This window comes from Acinonyx jubatus, chromosome B3 (assembly GCF_027475565.1).
Source record: "Acinonyx jubatus isolate Ajub_Pintada_27869175 chromosome B3, VMU_Ajub_asm_v1.0, whole genome shotgun sequence".
NCBI classification, from domain to species: Eukaryota; Metazoa; Chordata; class Mammalia; order Carnivora; family Felidae; genus Acinonyx; species Acinonyx jubatus.
This window is the reverse complement of record NC_069386.1, coordinates 42,150,331-42,170,760: the sequence shown is the minus strand read 5'-3', so window position 1 is coordinate 42,170,760 and position 20,430 is coordinate 42,150,331. Positions and strand designations below refer to the sequence as shown.

Below are 20,430 nucleotides of genomic sequence, written 5' to 3'. Positions count from 1 at the left end.
TGGCTTCAGCTTCACCCTCTGTTCAAATGCTATGCCTCGTGGTTCCCATATAAATAAAAGAAGGAAAGTGAGAGCAAACTTCTGACAAACTATCTAAGGGATGTGGAATTGTTTTTAGAATGATTAATAGCCACATAATAAATCAGTCTTCGTTTTTGAAAGCTTCTTTTACATAAATACTTTTTAGTTCATTTAATTCATTTTAGCCTTTACAAACTGAGGGGTGGCTCATTGTCAGATAAAGAAAAGAAATAATTTAAGCTCCAACACTTTCCAGACTTTTGTATTTTAAAATGTTGTGGAATGTAGAATCTAAAAATATTTATCATATGTCATTACTAAAAATGTTGCCCATTATTTATCAGGCTAATTATTTTAAGTTCAAGAGAAACCCGGATCGAATAAGACTATTAACTTTACAATAAAAACTTTAAAATTAACTTTAGAATAAAGTAAGATGAGTGCTTCCTCACTGGCTTTTTTCTATCCATCAGCTAATGGAAGAGATTAATACGGTTCTTATTTCATAGCAGATACAGCAGAGCTCAGTGGAAGGGAGCAAGGAGCCAAATTACCTCGGTTCAAATCCCAGCTCTACAACTTATTAGCTGTGGGATCTTGGACCTGTCACTTAATTCTTATGTGACTCAGTTTGTTCCTCTGTAAAATGGGTCTAATAATAGTACCTACACCAGAAGGTTACTGCAAGGATTAAATGTGTTAATACAGGTAAAGCACATGGTATAGTGTATGCCATATACTAAATGCTGTATCAGTTTTTGCTATTATTAATATTGTTAAAGCATTACAATTATGCTATGTAAAAATACCTCAACTAAAAACATAGTGAAAAAACTAGAATTCACTCTGCAATAATAAAGGTCAAACAAAATACAAGAGACATACCTCAAGTAAATATCTTAGAGAGTATGGGAGAAGGTTCCGCAAAGTGAGGGTAGGATAAAGATGGATAATGTAAGCTGGATCCCAATCTTCCTCGTGGCTACATATATAGCTTAATTCATCAGGCAGAGCAACTGTATTGACAATGAGAGGTAAGAAGTTGACTTCTACTGACGGACACTGAAGCATGCATCTGACTTCCCTGCTCCTGTGAAGTTCTTCCTTCCAAGAAATGTAAGTGGTGGATTCTTTGTACCGATTTTCTAAGATACCAGCTGGCTGAATAAATAATTGACATCTAGAGAAAAAAGAAACAGAGTTGGGGAAAAAAGCTTTTATCAAGAACTTAAGAATCTCATTAAATCTTCTTGGTAACTCTACAAGGTAAATACTTATTCCTATTTTTACAGAGGAGGAAAACAAGGCTACGAAAGGTAAGAAACCCGCCCAAAGTCACATAGCTAACTCAGGGAGTAACTTTCTGGGAAAAAAACAAAAACAAAAACAAAAACAAAATGCTGTGTAAGCAATGACAAGTCAAAAAAAAATAGTCATTTCAATTATAAAGGCAACCTAGTAAAAATAAATTTCAGAAAGTGCTAAAACATCAACTATACAGTAAGAAATTTTTCATCTGGTAAATCAATGATTACATAAATGTATTTCTCTAGATGTCTTAAAACTGGCTTTTACACATCTTTAGATAATAAAAATATAAGGTTTTTTTCCTGGAATATAGATCCCAATTCATATTTCAAAATATATAGTATGAACCTTTTAAAACTTTGTATTAGTTTTCAAGCATTAGTTTCAAGGAAATAGGTACCTATATGAATCTAAAGGAACATGGAACTCCTCTTCAGGGCTGGCTACTCCAATGGGCTCCAGCAGCTTAACGTTCTTAACAGATTTATAAATGATGAATGCAATAGAGAAATGATTTTTAATCTGTTGGATAAAAAAGACATACAAGTTGTTTAAAAAGATAACACATGGCCAAAAGAAAAATGTGAGCTGCAAACAGTTACTTTTAGATCTAAAAGTTTCAAGCCCAGTGTTAGAAGATATTTTATGGATAATTGAAAAATTTTAGGATATTTAAGTGCTTTACATGAGAAACTTGATGTTTAAGTGGCAGTTGAAAAGTTCTGAGAGAGTCACACGTTCTACACTGATGTTCACTGTTGTGTATAATATGTATTACTCTTTGGAGTTCAGCCCTAATATTTTCCCCATTATAACCTCTTTTCAATGCACCATGTGAAAACAGAAAAGGATAGCAAGGGAAATATAAGGAAAAGGACTACAACTCTCTTTCCTGGACTACAATGTGATATAGGCTAGAGCTAACAGCAAACTGAGAGAGAACAATGGCCAAAAGTTGAAATCCTTTAATTTTTTTATCTGATGTTGTAAGTAGGAAGAAATGTTCTTTTGATGACCACATAATGAAACCTGTAATAATGCACAGGAAAAGAAAAATGGATAAAGCCTTAAACATAGAAAAGATTAAGATGCTAAAATCTTTTTCTGGGGAGATCATTCCAGTATTCCTTCAGATATACTTGAAACATACAATCCCAAGTGATATACAAAGAGAATGGAATGTTATCTTATTTGGCAACCACTTATAATTATTAACACTCCCAGTTCTAAATCTTTAAAGAAAGAGGTGAAAATCTTCCTTAATTTTCAACCTAGACCACAACAAAAATGGGCTTTCAAATAACAAAACTGTTTAATCGGACATTTAAAATGAAGACTAGAACAAAAACAAGTTAGATTGGAAATAGCAGCCAATTCAATCTATTACGTATTTCTGAATACTCAGTATTAGCTCAATGTTTTATCATATTCCTATATTCACCAAAATGATTGAAGATTTCTTGTTATACTTCGAGGGACACAATTCACTTTAATGGATTACCTGCAGAGGAGAACGAAGAGTGATTACTTTATTCCCTTCAGTTGCATCAATCTGTACCAAGACTGAGTCAGAATGACTGGCATTGGGATTCCGTACATTATACAATCGTCGTCCGGATCTGGCAACAGGGACTTTTGCAACTTCTGTATATCCATGAGGTACTAAGGCAGAGCATAAGTGAGAAGCATTCCAAATACCAATTTACCTATATTTCTCTCAGACAGAGTACTCATCAGCACCTTAAAATAATACAAGGGAATTCTTCATGGCTGAACATGACGACTACTCAAAATGCTTTTCTGAGACGTAGCAACCAACAAAGAAAGGAAACTAAAGAAACTAAAATAAAAAAAGAATAAAATTAAAAAAAGAAAGGAAACTAGTTATAAAATGTTTTGACTCAAAACAATTTCTCTTCAGGTTTTAAATCAAGAAACAGACCCTTACCTATGGAGAACAAACTGATGGTTACCAGAAGGGAGGTGGGTGGGAGGATGGGTGAAATAGGTGATGGGGAGTAAGGAGGCCATTTGTGATGAACAGCAGGTGCTATATGGAAGTAATGAATCACTATATTGCATGCCTGGAACTAATATCACACTGTATGTTAACTTGGAATCTACATAAAAATAAAAATTTCTTAAATCACACAAATTTCAGCTTGTTCCTTATTCTTTCAACTATAGAGCAATAATCACTTTTTCTGTGTAATGGTGATAATCACTGTCAACATTTTATGACTTCTGAATACAGTTCATTTTCCTCTCCTCAATGGACTCACATCCTTTTTGAAGCATGCTACAGACGGCATTATTTAAGGGCACAGAAATAATCTAATTTTCTAAGGTAATTCTAAAATTTAATTGTCTCAAGTTTAGAGGAAGAAAATAAGAGCTTATCAACTATTTGTTTCAAGCCTTTAGAAATGTTGTCTCCCAAGGTATCTGCAGCAATATCTTTACATTTTAACAGAAATAAGCCACACAGCTACAATTCCAAAGATGAATATAAAATAAATATAGCATACCAAAGGTGAGAGTGAAGAAAGAGCTTTCCTGACGGCTCAACATAGATAATTTTCCTTGACGTGAAGGTTCCAGGCTGGCATATTCCAATTCCAAATGCTGACCAGCATCAACATCATAAACACCACTTTTCTCAAGGGAGCCTATTACTCTGAGATTATGATTGGGCTGCACCTTAATGGGAATGCCTACAGCATTTTTCACTGTAAAAGGAGCCCTATCTTTTAAAGAGTAGTCAAAAGTAGAAGCAGTGCCCTCTGAAAAACCCTGAAAAGGAACATAACATCGCAATAAAATTTTTGCAACATTCAATTTTTTTCCAAAATTAAACATTTTTAAGAAAGTAATTGTGATGACAAACATAAATAATCCATACATGTTTCATTTTAAAATCCCATTTGAAATATTCCAAGAAAAAACCAAACATACTTTGGCTAAATTGTTGAAAACATTCAGGCAACTTTTGGATATGGTTATATTCATTGTGTCTCCTGAAGAAATATGAACTGCTGTTTGTGGCTCAGGAAGAAAAATAAAATCATCTCCTGGAATTAAACTTTTATCTTGGACTGGATTCTTCTTTACCTAGGAGAATAAATAATGTGACACATTTAAGTTATTAGCCATTTAATAACAAAAATTTAAAACTCTCAAAGTGTTAAACTCTCCTAAACTGGTCGCTTCATATTAAGGCTGGTCAAAAGTCTCAGTTTCAAAAACAACCAGTGCTTCGCTTAGACACAGCACAGATCAGCAGTCTTTTTTGCAGTGTGTGGTCAGTGCATGGGGTAATGTTTCGAACTGTGTCACAAAAGCGCTCCAGGTCAGTTACAGTATTTGTTTCTTGTGCATTCCCCAGAGGAAGCTATTTACCCAGTGTCGCCTGACTAATTGGTCCTTATGTGTTGAGGCGTAATGGAAGATGACCCTCAAGTCTAAACCGATCCTCACTGGAGGTAATGTGGAATTCTGTTAACACCTACACATAATACGATAGGCTTTCACCAGCCATCAGATTCCACCACAGTTTTTGTTCTAATAGAGCTCAAAGGCCATATACAAAACTATTTGTTAGCCTGTCTATGCCAGAGACAGGTAGATCAGAAATATTACTTCTACTTTACTGAGAAGAAATTGGGACACAGGTTAAGTGGCTTCACAGTTTTAAAATAGGAATCTGCTGAGTCAATTTCAGTGCCTCACACTTCAGGCTACACCAGAGAACTGTAGTGTAGTCACTTGTTAGGGGTATATAATTCATGTTCCTTTTAGTCAAGAAAAATGTGCTTTGGTATCCAGGATTCTGAAGTGCTCTCAAGAAATACCATCAAGAGATAACACACAAAGAATTCATGAACTATAATTCAAGTTTTCTCAAATGTTTTGGTCTCCTAAAATCACTGATGATCTCAAAGAGCTTCATTTATATGGATCAGATCTATGACTATGAAATCTATTAGAAACCCAAACTAAGGAAATTTTAAATATTCATTTAAAAACAATTATATGTTGAATAATATTTTAATGAAATATAACTATTAAAGTTATCTTTAATAGTAAAAAGAGGGGCATTTGCAAATCTCTCTAGTGACTGCCTTAAGACGAGTGGATTCTCATTTCTGCTTCAGTATTCATTCTGATGCAATATCACACAGTCTCTGGAAAATTCCATTGTATGCTCACAAGAGAATGAGAATAAAAATGATATATAATGTCTATTATTATGAAAATAGTTCTGACCCCACAAACCCCCTAAAAGGGCCTCCAGAATCCTAGATCACAAATCTTGAGAATCATTGAACTAAAAAATATAAATGAATGTGCTGAGTGCCATCAATATAAAGATATCGTATGGTTTCCTTACATCAAGCCTTAAATTCCATTGTCTCTTCCCCTCCACTCTCTCAATCAGTGGCTCCCAAACAGCATGGGTTTCATTATAGTAGTGAACCTGGAAAGGCACAGAATTATAATAACAGAGTCTTTCAACTTTAACAACATATTTCTATAATCATTAGGAAAAATATTACATAATTAATGTTATATGCCAATCATTTTAACAACATACCTCAAGACACAAAGAATAGCTATAAAGAGGGTACATTTTCCTTTACTCTCTTACTTTACTGCCATAAATAAATTACTTAACAAAAAGTCTTTAAAAAACAGTGACCAACTAAATAATACTACATTATGCATCAACAAATTAAATGTTAGAATATATTATCTATTCAGACACACACACACACACACACACACACACACACACACACACACACACACACACACTTGCTGTGGCCATGCACAAACAAGAAAAGTGCACATCTTAATTCTGCAGGTGTAATTTTGAGAAGTTGGCTCTGGAAGTATTAAATGATGTAGTCATACCTCTAATGTCATGTCAGCAGTAGCAGCCATTAGGGAAGTCCAATTTTTAATATTTCCTGAAAACTTAGACTCTGCCAGTAATAAAGGTACAGTTCGATGCCCAAGGCCACATTCTAAGGTAACCTGAACTGACTCTACAACAACAGCACAATTTTCCTCTATAGATAGACAGTGAATGTCTTTGAAATTTTCTGTTATTTCTGTTGCCATGTCAACACCAAGAAACCAAGAGTTATAATCACTAATAGATTTGATGCCCCAAAGATTTTCTGTTTCCTTAGATATATCTTTGGATTCATCTTCTTTTGTCTTTGGAGACATAGCAGCCATGATCGTCATCACAGTATTCAGAATTATGGGTGAAATCTTTAAAAAAGAAAGCAGAAAAATTTTAAGAATAAATTATTTCTAAATGAGAAGAACATATAACACAAAACTTTAAAAAAAGTTAAAAATTTAAACATATTACATTAATACCTAAGAAAAACAAAAGAGAATACACAAAGCCATATGTCAAGTCAGCTAACATCATACCCATGATTTCTGCCCAGGCTACATTGGAATTAAGTAATTAATATTATATGTTAATGTCAAAACCTAAAGTTAAATTGACCAATTTATAATAAAATAGGGTTATATGAAAAGAAAAACGTAGTATAACTGAATTTTTTATTTTTCAACCAGTTGCATTAACTAAACCAAAGTATATGATCCTCATCAAAATATACATACATAGTTTTTATTTTTCTGACTGAAACAAAAAGCCTAAGAATCACCATGGATCCCCTTCCACCTCCCCTAAGTTCTCCAAACTCTACCTCTTATTATCTTTGTATAGTATCTTTGTTCACCTCCTCATTCCTAGCCTTGCACCTTAGTTCTACACTGATAATGCCTACTATGTCCAGTGCTGACTGGACCCTCAGAGTCTACCCTCCACATTTCCACCAGCATTCTTTTCCTCAAACTCAAATCTGGGCAGGCCATTCCTATGCCTAAAATCTTCAATTGCCCCTAACTTTAAGGATGCAGTTCAAATTTCTCTTTAACTGAGGACACAAAAGTCTTTGTGATGTGATACCAGGGTTTCCCAAAGTGTAAGCAATACTGGGTTAAATAAGTGGGTTCCTTTACTGTTCAGTTCTCACAACCTCTACTTATGTAATTTGCTAAAATGATATGATTACATCACCCAAAGAAGGAAGTAGTATGAGCCTCTTCCCAAACTTACCTGTCCACTAAGTCCCTTCTTCGTCCTTGCCTTATTAATGTCACCTTTAATTAGAGCTCTCAATCTTACAACTCCACCGCACCATTCTCTCCAACCACGTGGAATCACCACTCTAAGTCCTTAAAAGGTTTTTCATACCTCTACTTTTGTGCATATTGTCAGTTCTGTCTTGATAACCCTCAGCCTCCCTCTGCTTCTAACCTCCATCAGATTTTCAAAACTCAGTTCAAGTAGCCTCACTTCAAGGCAGATTTCCCTGATGTCGTGGTCTGATCACAGGACCCTTACTTGTGCTCCCAAAAGCACCAGTACAGGCCTCCAGCTCTGAAAGCCAGAATCATTGATTTACTTCTTTCTCTCACATATATCAGTAAGTTCTTTGAAGATATGGACTATGTATCACCAATGCCTTGTATAGACATTTTTCGTACAAAGTAAGAGCTCAAACAATGCTTGCTGAATGAATAAACAAATAAACTGATATACAAAGAAAGGGAAAGACAATATTCCCAGTACCTTAACCTATTGTCTTAGACTAAGTGCATGCAAATTCAAGACCTTTCCCCCTGAATGACCACCTTAAGTTCTTCAAAAAGTAAATCTGTTAACAAAATTCAATCTAAAACTACTGAGCATTTTAAAATATTGAGAGAAAATTGCACTGTTATTTATATGGTAACTCAAATGACATTAGTTTGAGCCTTGGTTTAATCACTATCGGTTATGGTATAGTAAAACTGCTATCAACCACCTCAATATTGCGTCCTTTGGACAGACAGAAAAAGAGATTTGGGGAAGTATTATTCTCTGCCTTTCATTTATAACCAATTACGAGGTCATACTTAAACAATACAAATGCTATGGGAGAACAGAGATTGTTTTTCCAATACTTCAAATATAAGAGATTAATAAAAAGCAAATCCTAATAACTATTTCTAGCATACATCTGTCATTACAAAAATTTAAAAGCCAGATACAACATTTAATTATGTAATTATTAAATTCACATTATACCTGAATAAAAGCCTAAAATAACTTACTACAAATAAAGGCAACTTCACTTTTCCATCCCAACTTTCTTCTCTTCCCATCCCATCTCTGCTGTACCCCAAACCCAATCTCCCCAACACACAAAAAACAAACATAATGGATAAAAACTATCTCAATCATTTATAGATATTTAAAAGTACTCTCGTTATAAAAAGATAGAAAAAAATTTGCTTTAAAGAAAAATGTCTTTTAATATTAGCAGTATTTACTGTTCGAATATGTAATGTAAGTAGCATAATGTTCTAGTTAGAAGAGACATCAAAAGATTTTGCTAGAAACGAGAATTTTTACCCAAATAATATGATAGGCACTGACCTTAATTATAAATTCTTCAACCATAATGCTTATATTTTGTTTTCCTGAAGCCCACATACATTTTTCCATAAATAAAGAACAAGGCAGTAAGACCTAGTAACAAATAAATAAAATTCACATTTCCTTAGTTAAAATCTGTTAGGTATACGTAGATAATACACACCAGAAATGTCTTACTTAACTGGACATCTTTTTTTAAAATATGTATTTATTTTTGTTAGAGTGTGTGTGTGTGTGTGTGTATGTGTGTGTGTGTGTGTGTGAGCACGCATGAGCATCAGAGGGGGAGGGGCAGAAAGAGAGACAGAATCCCAAGCAGGTTCCACAAAGTCAGCTCAGAACCCAACTTGGGGCTCGAACTCACAAACCACGAGACTATAACCTGAGCCGAGCCCAAGAGATGGAGGCTTAATGAACTAAGCAACTCAGGGGCCCTTAACTTGAGATCTTTAATGATACCTTATGCCAAAAGCAAAAGACAAATGAAATTAGGTGAGAACTTTTCTTGTGAGGGCTCTTAATTATGACAAATCCGTGTACATTGTCAAAGGACTGTAAGCAGTTCTGATCAATTCCTTTATGTCAATTCTTAAGTAAGCATGTACAGTTACTAATACAAGTTTAAAATGTTTCCTTTCAGAACACCTGGGTGGCTCAGTTGGTCAAGCACCTGACTCTTGATTTTAGCTCAGGTCATGATCTTATGGTTCATGAGATCAAGCCCCCTGTAGGGCTCTGCTCTGACAGTGTGGAGCTTTCTTGGTATTCTCTCTTCTTCTCTCTCTGCCCCTCCCCTGCTCATTCTCTCTCTCTCTCTCAAAATAAATACTTAAACATTAAAAAAAATAAAATGTCTGCTTTCACTAAAATATCTTTCAAATGATACCCTTTGTAAAATATGCCTTTAAAATATCCATAAAAATGAGGTGAAGACTATGGTAAAGTCTTACATTCACAAAGAAGTACATGAGGAAATGAAATTGTTAATTATTAGTTTTTATGACAACTAAATAACTTGAAATTGTTATTTTAAACAAAGAGTTCTGAGGTAGCTGGATGGCTCAGTCAGTTAAGTGTCCAACTTCGACTCAGGTCATAATCTCAAAGTTCATGGGTTTGAGCCCTGCATCAGGCTCTGCGCTGACAGCTCAAAGCCTGGAGCCTGCCTCAGAGTCTGTGTCTCTCCCTCTCCCTGCCCCTCCCCCATATATGCATGCACATGCATTTTCTCTCTCTCTCTCTCTCTCTCTGTCCCTCCCTCTCAGTCTCTCTAAAATAAACATTAAAAAAATAAAGTTTTGTTAACACATTAGAAAAAGACTGTGGTAAGGTACGTAAATGAACAGTTTCCCTATGATGAACACGAAGTCAGTCTTGAATATCATATAAGGTGCTTATAAAAACAAATTTCCAATCTGTAAACCCAATGACTTACTTAAAACTATTAAGCTTATATTTGTAAATAAATTTACTTATACTATATATATATAACATATATATATAACATATATACATATATATGTATCATATATATAACATACATATACATATATATATATATCATTAAAGAAATAAGTAAACTAACCTTACACCTCAATTGAATAAGTAAACTAACCTTACACCTCAACTCAATGGAGGAATTAGTACTGTATTACTTACATTTAAAAAAAAATTTAGGAAAAGCTTTTTCTGGAGTAATCAATTAATTATAAGCTTTCTGTGACATGCCAAAAGATGATCCTGCTCAAGAATGCTTCATGACAAAGTACAGACTAAGTCTAATGTTGCATTTCTTTATGTAAGCCACTTGGTCATAAATTTTCCTAATTTAATATAACTGCAAATGAGTCATATAATACAATGAATCCTCTTTAATGTAAAATTCTCAATGTAACATTTAAAACTTATTGGTATGGCAATCAATTAACTAAAATATTTTTTAAGCAATAACTTGAACACATAACTGAAGTTAACTTTTTTTTTTTAATGTTTGAGAGAGAGAGAGACAGACAGACAGAGCACAGCAGGGGAGGGGCAGAGAGAGAGGGAGACACAGAATCCGAAGCAGGCTCTAGGCTCTGAACTGTCAGCACAGAGCCCGATGCTGGGCTTGAACTCACGAACTGTGAGATCATGACCGGAGGTGAAGTCAGACGCTTAACCAACTGAGCCACCCAGGTGCCCATGAAGTTAACTTTTAATACAGCAAAAACAATCTCTTTGGTCACATGACTTCAATGCTGATTTGTACTAAAATTCAACTACTGTTCCACAAAAGATGGTACAATGAAAGGAAAAAGTTTAAAGGCAGCTCCCAGTTCTGCCAATGGCAGCATGGCTGAATCATTTAACATCTTCGGAACTCAACCTTAACTTTAAACCTCAAATTTGTAGTAAATAATCTCTGAAGTCTTACAGAGCTCTCACATTCTAGGATTCTACGAATCCACCATTTCTGCCAATCTTCAATCCGTGCTTAGAATATAAGGCAATTCTTACTGTAGTAATGTTTCTTCCTCTTTTTTCTCTGAGAAAAGGGCAAGCAAGGACTTTAAGATCTCTCACAGAAGCTTCCATCATCTGTTCAAGTTTGGAGGTTGACATAGACAGGTTACACTGGAATGAGGCTGTCAGAGCAGGAGCATCGGCCTTTGTCAGATTGGCAACAAATACCACTTCTGGATCTGTGATCTTGGCCTTTAAAGTCATATTTGGTCTTACAGAGTCATCTGAAAAAACAAAAAAAGCAACCAAAAAATATGTCACAAAATATATCTTGTCACTTGAGTATATACTATCTATAAGTTGCTAGGTTGTTTCTAATATCTTGCTATATGGGATATGGCAGAATTAACCGTAGCTGACTAATACTAATGATAAATTATTAACAAATGCTGATTGTGCGGGATAATGCAATCTGATCTCTGACACAACATCATTTCCACTTTGACCTAGCAAGAATAATCTCGTTTTGAAGTTGGTTTTGTCTGAATTAAGGTGTGTGCACATATGAACACATGAATGTGTTTTATGTTACATTGCAGAGACAGGAGGGGAAAACAGGAGAGGGTAATAACAGGAAGAGGATAAGAGACTCTGATAAAGCTGACTCTGACTTCACTATAAAACACATAATCAGTGTCCTACAATCTATAGGATTAATACATTAACTATGTATATGAATATAGAGATATATAATTACTGTTTAGGAAAGGTAAATGAAAAAATAAAATTCTGACCTTGCCAGTGAATGGTATTTTCCAATCTTGCTGAATTATGCATTAGAAAGATAAATGCCTGACCTGAGACAATTATAATTTAACAAAGAAAATCACTGATCTACTTGGTAATGCTAGAGTAATTTATAGAGCAGGGAAGTGACTTCGGTGTACATCAAGACCAGACATTTGCACACACTCCCCTTAGTTTAAGGTGTTTACGGTGATGTCCAGGGGCATCATGCTGGGTGGTCCAATATCACCTTCTGCCTCTATCTGTTCAATTGCTTCAATGGATATAATTCTTCCATATATTTTCTCTGAATAAAAGACTGCCCTTCTATAAGACAGTCTCCCAACCAAAGACCCAGATTAACTCCCTCTATTTTTGGGTAAGTAAAGAAATGTTAATGGCAGAGTTGGAACCAGAACAGGGGTTTCCTAGCCCCTAATCCAATATATATTTCTATTCTACCTCTTAAAAATTTATGCTTACTAAAAGTTTTCCACAGCATATATTTAAATTGGAAAGAGTATTTTACTTTCTTGAATTGTCCATTCATCTTTTTTCTTGTAATCTTTGTTAAAATATACAACAAGCTGTCATCTACAACAGATAAATTCTAACCTTTCTCCATCTTGATTTTTGCTGTGGCTGTCTGTCGTAGTGGAATCTGTGCTTCTTTTGCCATATTTTCTGAATTCTGAGACACAGCTTTGATAAAGAAATCTGCCACAGTCATCAGAAACTCCACGCTGGCACATACATACAGCTTGTCAAGAACAGCATCAACATGACTTCCATTTTTGCTTTGTTTGTAACTTATATCAATCATAGAACTGTTGTCATCTTGATCATTCCTTTTATCAATCATTCTAAAAAATATATACATTATTTTATTCTTGCAAAAATAATTTAAAAGATGAAAAATTTCCTATACACCTTAATAGTCTTTGTTTCACCCTTGAGTTTTTAATCTGAACAGAAAACAGGTCAACGTTAACTGGGGTCTAATCAGCTAATTAGGAACTAGGACATAGTCTCCTAATCTCTATAGCAAGATCCATGTTTTTAAGCAATTACAGATTATTTTATAATTATAATACAGTAGCAGGAAAATAAATGAATGACTACTAAAAGGAATTAACAAAACACATTAATGTGGTCCCACAAAATTTAAAGGTCAATCTCTTTACATTAGTTTACAAAATAAAACCTCCCTGAACAAATTTATCTCCAAAGATCATCCTATATAATTTGAGTCCAAAAGTATTCAATCCAATTCAAATCAGCCAGTGTTTATCAAGTGTCTGCAGTGATAGTTGCCACATATCCTCACACATGCTGGGAAGAACAGGTTACCAAACAGATGATGGCCTTACCCTTGCCTATATAGTAGCAGACAGCTACCGCAAACACGAAATTTGCAAACTAGAAAACCTGGTTGCATGATAGCACTCTTTCCTCATTTATTCATCTCTAGGAAACACAAAGAGCTCAGAAGTATCCAGTATGTATTCAATGGAGCCCCTGGTTAGGGAGCAGCATAGTTTTTCTCCAAAGAACATCAAGGGCAAAAAGAGTATGTCTCAATATTTGAGAAAGGAATAAATATATAATTAGAAAATTAAAGTTACATTATTTCCCACTTTACAGGAGGCTAATATAAACTAATGTTTAAGTACTGGCTTGATAATGTGAAAATGCTAGGGATTACATTTCTAGTAAAACTTGGAAAAAATTTCAGAATAGTGGTTTAAAATATACAGACAAAACAAGTAAGACAAAGAAAAGATCAGAAACTTTCAGGCTTTTTTTTGGAAAAAAAAAAAAAAAAGAACCTGCCTTTTGGGGACAATTTAGAAAACTATGTTACCAACAAACCACCCTATGTGAATTTCATTATTAAAATTCTTACATTCTCTTAATTCCTGCTTTTAAGACAGTACTCCATTTTATTATTAAATTTCCCTTTAATTCAAATTTCATAGGAACTGAATCTGATATTAGCACTATTTATTGATGCAGTTTAAATTGAAGTATGACCAAAGATCTCTTTTGATAATCCCAAGCCTAGCAACCAAATGTCAGGTATAATGTCAGCCTTAAATAACGTACAGCAAGTTCAGAGATGACAAACCTTGATGTTGCTCTCTCAATGCCTTCTCTGAGATCGTCAAGTGTGCATGTCTTAAGTTTAAGGCTAACATTCATTGAGCCATCCTTAAACATCTTCCCTACAGAGGCCATAAGATGTAGTCTGAGTTCACCAAGCCGGAAACTGTCATTGTGAAATGAAAGTTTGGATTCCTGTGGTGTATTTTCAAGCAAAAGAATCAGTATCTCTAAATATTATGTAATGACTTTTAAACACATTTCTTAACTCAGAGACAAAAGGCAAACTGATACAACAAAATTTAGAAGCATGGGTGTTAAAACACAAGAATAAAACAGAATAATACATGTGTTTGTAAGTGTATATGTACATATAAAAAATACATGTGTTGATATTCAACAATGGTTAATATATAAAAATTTATCTCACAGTTTAATGCAAATAAAGATATTCAGGAAATGTTTTTGTCAATCAGTCTAACTAATAAATATTTAATTAAGTCTTCTGTTAAAAACAAAAACAAAAACAAAAAACAAAAAACACCGTGAAAGGAACTATGGGGTTTATGAGAAAGGATAAAATATAGTAGGTGATCTCAGCGAGCTTACACCCTAATAAATATAGAAAATAGAAACACACTATAACAAACATGACAAGGAGATGCTGTAGACTGTAAATGATCAAAGACTGACATGCAGACACTTATTTATTCATATTTAATCCCCCCATATTCCACAAAGAATATTAAGTGATTAGGTAAAGAGTACAAATAGCAAAACTCAGAAGGTCAAAGAGATCACTGGTGGGCTGAGAAAAATTCAGAAAGAAGATGATAACTGAACTGAGCCTCAGAGACTAAGCGGGATCAGATGGGGTAAGAGGAAGGAGAAGACATTCCAGATGCGGAAAAAACACGAGTAAACAATTCAGAGATGCTATAAGGGTACAAGGTACTAGCTGCTTAAGTTTGAATATTTCAATTAAAGAATGGTAGGGAATGAGAGGTGGGAAGAAATACAGGGGCCTAATGAGGTCCCACTTCCCAAACTAAAGATTTAAACTTTCATTAACAGGTAAAAGGATCTCAATCTTTAATTGTAACACATTCTGCAAATTCTAAAGGTATGCCCACATCCTGCAAATTCTACATCTAAAGGTATGTAACACATCCTGCAAATTCTAAAGGTTAAATATACAACCACCCCCCAAAAAGAAGGAAAAAAACAAAACAAAACAACTAACAAAAATCTCTTTAGGAAAGTGAAGTCCTAATTGCTCACTATAGACAATGGCATTGATATAAGAGGTATTGGTGATGTGCAATTCCTGGTACATTGGTTATAACTACATCCATCACTCAAGACGGTACATTGTATGCACGTGGGTCAGACATTGACATTATTAATGGCAAATTTGGAATGTAAGCTATAAAAATGTAAATAATTCACAAGCTTCTGGTCTGTAACTATGAACAGAAATGACCTGTGACACACCTACTGATCACAATATACTAGTACAGCTACTAATGTAAACAATTTGGAGTGACTGAACTTTTTTTAATAAGGTACAATTCAGACAACCTAATACCGAATGTTTTTTAGTAGAGTAAAAAGTTATAAACGGCTACACGAAATTCATTTAGGAAAGTGAACTTGTGCCAATGTCTGGTGTGGATGAGAGGAAAAAGAGCAACGAACAAGGAAGCCATTACAGTAAGGGTAAGCTAAGAAGTTTCAAATAAAGTAGCAATGAGAAGTATCAGGAAAGAACAAAGAAAAAAATGGCAATACTCAGTGTCAAATGAATAAAGGTCAAATAAAGAAGGAAGTAAAAGAAAATATCAACATTCTAAGGCTGGGGCACCAGTAGAATGATGGTACCTTAAGTGCAATGAAGAATACATTTAACTATTCATTTCCCATAGGTCATGTTTTTTATTTTTTCATTAACATTAAACATTAGAAATGAAAGTAGTTTACTGCATAAATGACAGACACTAGCCCAAGGCTCAAGAGCAATATGAATAACTTAGATAACAATTTGAAACATAAGATAACATGAATGGACAATAACAACAGACATAATCAATGCAAATTGTGGGTATTATAATATGATGTATTTATTATGAGTATTATGATATTATGTAATTGATATAATAAAATTATTTATTGAAGATACTATCTATATAACAACAAATAGCTTTCTAAAATAGCACTGGTACATTAATTACTTCAAATCATGGCACTATACTTGGTTCTTGTATCCACTAATCGGTATCCTTAATACAAATCTATTACATATAAAATTTATTTAATAGAAACATAATTAATGCTTTTATATCCTGGATAATCATGAATTTTAAAAGAATCCTCCAAGGTTCCAAAGCCACTACTAAATTATTCTTATACAGCTATATATGTACACATTTATAGCTATGTAACAAAATTACACATATAATTAATTACTCACATATAAAATTCTTCTACTAGAGATGGATCTAAGTAGTTCAGGGCTAATGTTACCAAAAGAAGTAAAAATTTTTCCTTAGCTGAGTAAGATTAGAAATACTAACAAAGTGAAGACAGAGCAAGACCAATGGATATTCTGTAGGCCAAATAAGAGTTTAATAGACATATTAATTTTTTAATTATTTTTTTAATTCAAATGAAAAAATGTCAATGTTTTAAAATTAAGTATCAATAACTGAAGATGTATTTCTAAATAAATTTACTACATACCTGGTTTATATCATTGTTATAAAGGACAATGGAAAGAGATTCAAAGTGAAAGTCAAATTGGAGAGTGACATTTTGGTCCACAGAAAGCTTTGTGTCTGTCATATCTTGTTCTGATGGTTCAAACATAAGAATGAAAATTAAAAAGCTTTAAGTAGGTACATTATTTTACACTTATTTAAAAAGCAAAGATGATAACCTATTATTCTAAATATGTATCATACTTTTTAGGATTCTTTAAATCATATTATGAGAATTAATTAAAATGGCAATGATTTATTCTATATATATTTAGTATAGGGAAAAATGACAGAGGGAGACCATCTACATTTTAAAAGAAGCAACAAAAAAGAAGGGGTCTTGGAGAGTATCCAAACAACTTTTTTTTAAAGCCCCCCACAGCAGGACTGTTCATCATAGAGTAATTTACAATTATCAAAGCATTTAACCTAAATGGTTATAAGCCAGTGTTAAGAGATTATGAAATTAGAGGCAGAGAAAAATAAAATATTTTGTCCTAGAACAGACTAGTCAATAATAGATCCTCTGCTAGCATAATGTATTTCTCGCTATCTTTAATTACCTATACCACCCAGCTCATTACATTTACAAGAACGGAATATAATTCAAGAGCAGAGACAAACAGTGCTCAAATAAAATATGGGCCAGGGAGCCTTTGGAATTCTGGGGGAAAAGAGATTTCAAGAAGCAATTTAGTCCTTTCCCTCATCTTTAGGCAAAAACGTTTTAGACAATAAAAACAGATACTGTTTTCAATCACTCTTAGAAACTGATTTTATCAACTCTTTTGGAGATGGAGTCTATCCTTTGATCATTTATAGGGAAATGCTCTTACAAGATACTGGAAGAGCAAACACTGCATAACTTTAACCACATAAAGGCTTCGCCATGTTGGAAAATGCTAGGGTTTTTTCCCTTCACTTTTCCTGAAAGTAATTCATATTCCCATCTCCACCATCTTTGCAGCTTTCTGAATTCACAACTTTTCCCAAGGACCATGTTAACCATATAGCCAGAGCCAAAGACACAAATTGACCACAGCTGAACATAATGAGCTCCTGATTTAATCACATACAGCCTACCTGCTGTTTTTAATCATCTGCACATAGTTCCGGTCTAATCACAGCAATAGCCTGCTTATCTAGTGTTTGTCTGGACTGTACTGGAGCATACTCCCAGTCTGGGAAGAAGATGCTCACCTCACCAACCCCATGTAACACTAACTATCCACCTGAAACAAAAACCTTTTCTGCACACAACTCTAGTCATTTATTTTGCAATTTCAAAACACACTGGGCCTAAATACAAGAGAAGCAATGTTAATGATATTATTAACTGACACTTTTATGTACTGCTTTCTTAAGTAATAGCTGATGATCTGAGCATTCATTATAAAAGCACAGCAGTCGGGGGCCATTCAACAGAAGGGGAAGCCATGGAAATATTAACCTAGTTACAGTCTAATAAAACATACGTTCACGTAAATGACTTTAAATGATGAAAAAAATAAAATTATGTTTTATATAACTATCTTGAGCAAGAAAGACACTTTTCTTTTATAAAAATTATCCTTTAAAAATGGATGAATTTAAAAGGCTCAGTGCTTTTAAATGATTCCATTGTAATAATCCAGAAAATTCCCTTATGTATGTGACTGTATCATTCTCTAATAAAGCCAGATTAGTAAAGCTGTTTTTGTACCAGAAGACCTTCCTTTCTCTTGGGCCAGTCATTTGAGTAGGATACTGAGGTCCTTTTTTCTCTTGATAATTTTGGACCTTGCCATGCTACATGCCTAATTTGCTATTTCTCAAGGTACACCACCTCCGTGGCTCCTAAACTCAGCAAATTCAGCAGTTAGAAGTAAAGGGCAAACATGTATCCTGCAAACAATAGGTGGCCCCTCCCCTTATGGAAGACAATGAGCATACCTCCTTCCCTTGGGAGCTCCAAGGCAGCCCCAGGCCCTGTACCAGCCAATTTTCCACAGTAAATAATACAGTATTGAAACAGTTCATAACACATTGTGCTAGACAACTAAAAATACCACTATACATAAATACAGCATTAACACTAATTTTCCTCCATAATCAAAGCAAAAATCTTCATTAATTTATACCTTTGAGGTGGTCAGGCCCACCCAGAACATCTTTTCTTACTCTTATAGCCTCCTGGGTAGACTGTGTAGGGCTTGGCTGTGAAGAAGCTTCTCCAAGATTTTCCAGCAAAATTTTCATTAGAACTGTTAAGTCATCTTCACTGAGAGCAACCTAGAAAGCAACAATAAATTGTTAATATATAAGTAATAAAAAAGCAGAATATCATATCCATGTCTCAGTTTACAGTTCCTCAAATTCAATGTTCACCTAAGCAAAAAAAAAAAAAAAGAGTTGGGACAGTAAATACAGGAAACAAGTATTTCATTGTATAGTAGGAGACATTATTGTTGTGTAAAGCACCCTTCTGTCTGATCCCACGCCCAAGCACCTGCCTATTTCATTCTTCTTCCCGGTCTGTTCCTATCTTTCTTCTACTGTTCCTGGACCTGTGCTTCTCTCTCCTCTCCTTCTCTCCCCATCGCCACTCTGACTCTCTCTCTTCTCACCCAGTTATCAGCTCCCTCCTCCACTTCACTCCCATCCAAACTTAATACAGGAAGAGTGTTGTTCAGTTTCTAGTCTCTACCAAGAAGTAAAAAGATACTCTCCTGCAATGGAGCTCTTATTCCCTGTAAATATGCATCTGGACATACCTAAGATATTTGTGCAACTTATCAAGAATAATGCCACTTAGAACAGTAAGTAATGCATCACGAAGAATTTTTTAAAACAAAAACACAGAGCAGAAAAGGAGCATCTTATTGATCTCCCACCTTTACAAAAGGGAATGTGTGACAAAGGAAGGAAGGAAGGAAGGAAGAAACAAACAAACAAACAAAGTAAGTAAGTGATGGGGTGCCTGGGTGGCTAAGCCAGTTAAGCAGCTGCCCTTGGCTCAGGTCATGATATCACAGTTGATGAGTTCGAGCCTTGCATCCGGTTCTGTGCTCAGAGCCTGGAGCCTGCTCCAGATTCTGTGTCTCCTTCTTTCTCTGCCCCTCTACCACTCACACTCTGTCTCTCTCTCTCTCAAAAGCAAATAAATATTAAAAATTTTTAAAGAAAAAGAAAGCGAGAGAGAGAAAAAAAGAAAAAGAAAAAGAAATGAAGAAGCAAAGAGGGAGGGAGACAGTTTTTGAGTCAGGCAGCACTGTATCAACGCTACCACTTTCTGGCTGTGCTATTTGCCAAGTTTCTTAGCCTCCTTAACTCAGGTTTCTTAATCTTTAAAAAAGAAATAATACCATCTTCCTCCTAGCTGCCTGCAAAACATGAAGTAGCTAGAACAAAGTTGCTACTGGCTGCCAAGAACCATTAAACCTTTTAATCTTTCTATCTTTTGTACATTTTCCCTACACATAGAGCGGTCCAAAAGACTGTTCCAAATACTTAAACACAACT

The 20,430-nt window shown here is 34.5% G+C and overlaps 1 protein-coding gene across 4 annotated transcripts in view; it reads right to left on the bottom strand.

Moving 5' to 3' along the window:
* The window catches only part of VPS13C (vacuolar protein sorting 13 homolog C), a 194,350-nt gene that overhangs the window by 48,253 nt on the left and 125,667 nt on the right, over nucleotides 1-20,430 (bottom strand). For all 4 annotated transcript variants that reach the window (XR_008299136.1, XR_008299137.1, XM_027067401.2 and 1 more), the window contains 13 exons: nucleotides 19,050-19,200; nucleotides 16,913-17,022; nucleotides 14,199-14,368; nucleotides 12,686-12,933; nucleotides 11,339-11,568; nucleotides 8,840-8,932; nucleotides 6,244-6,609; nucleotides 5,720-5,806; nucleotides 4,285-4,440; nucleotides 3,858-4,122; nucleotides 2,831-2,991; nucleotides 1,730-1,851; nucleotides 907-1,201 (listed from right to left, as the gene is read on the bottom strand). Coding sequence is in view for 2 of the 4 variants with exons in the window: in XM_027067401.2 (XP_026923202.2) it covers nucleotides 907-1,201; nucleotides 1,730-1,851; nucleotides 2,831-2,991; nucleotides 3,858-4,122; nucleotides 4,285-4,440; nucleotides 5,720-5,806; nucleotides 6,244-6,609; nucleotides 8,840-8,932; nucleotides 11,339-11,568; nucleotides 12,686-12,933; nucleotides 14,199-14,368; nucleotides 16,913-17,022; nucleotides 19,050-19,200 (2,454 nt within the window). In the remaining 2 variants the exon portion in view is untranslated. The remainder of the gene's footprint in view (nucleotides 1-906; nucleotides 1,202-1,729; nucleotides 1,852-2,830; nucleotides 2,992-3,857; nucleotides 4,123-4,284; nucleotides 4,441-5,719; nucleotides 5,807-6,243; nucleotides 6,610-8,839; nucleotides 8,933-11,338; nucleotides 11,569-12,685; nucleotides 12,934-14,198; nucleotides 14,369-16,912; nucleotides 17,023-19,049; nucleotides 19,201-20,430) is intronic.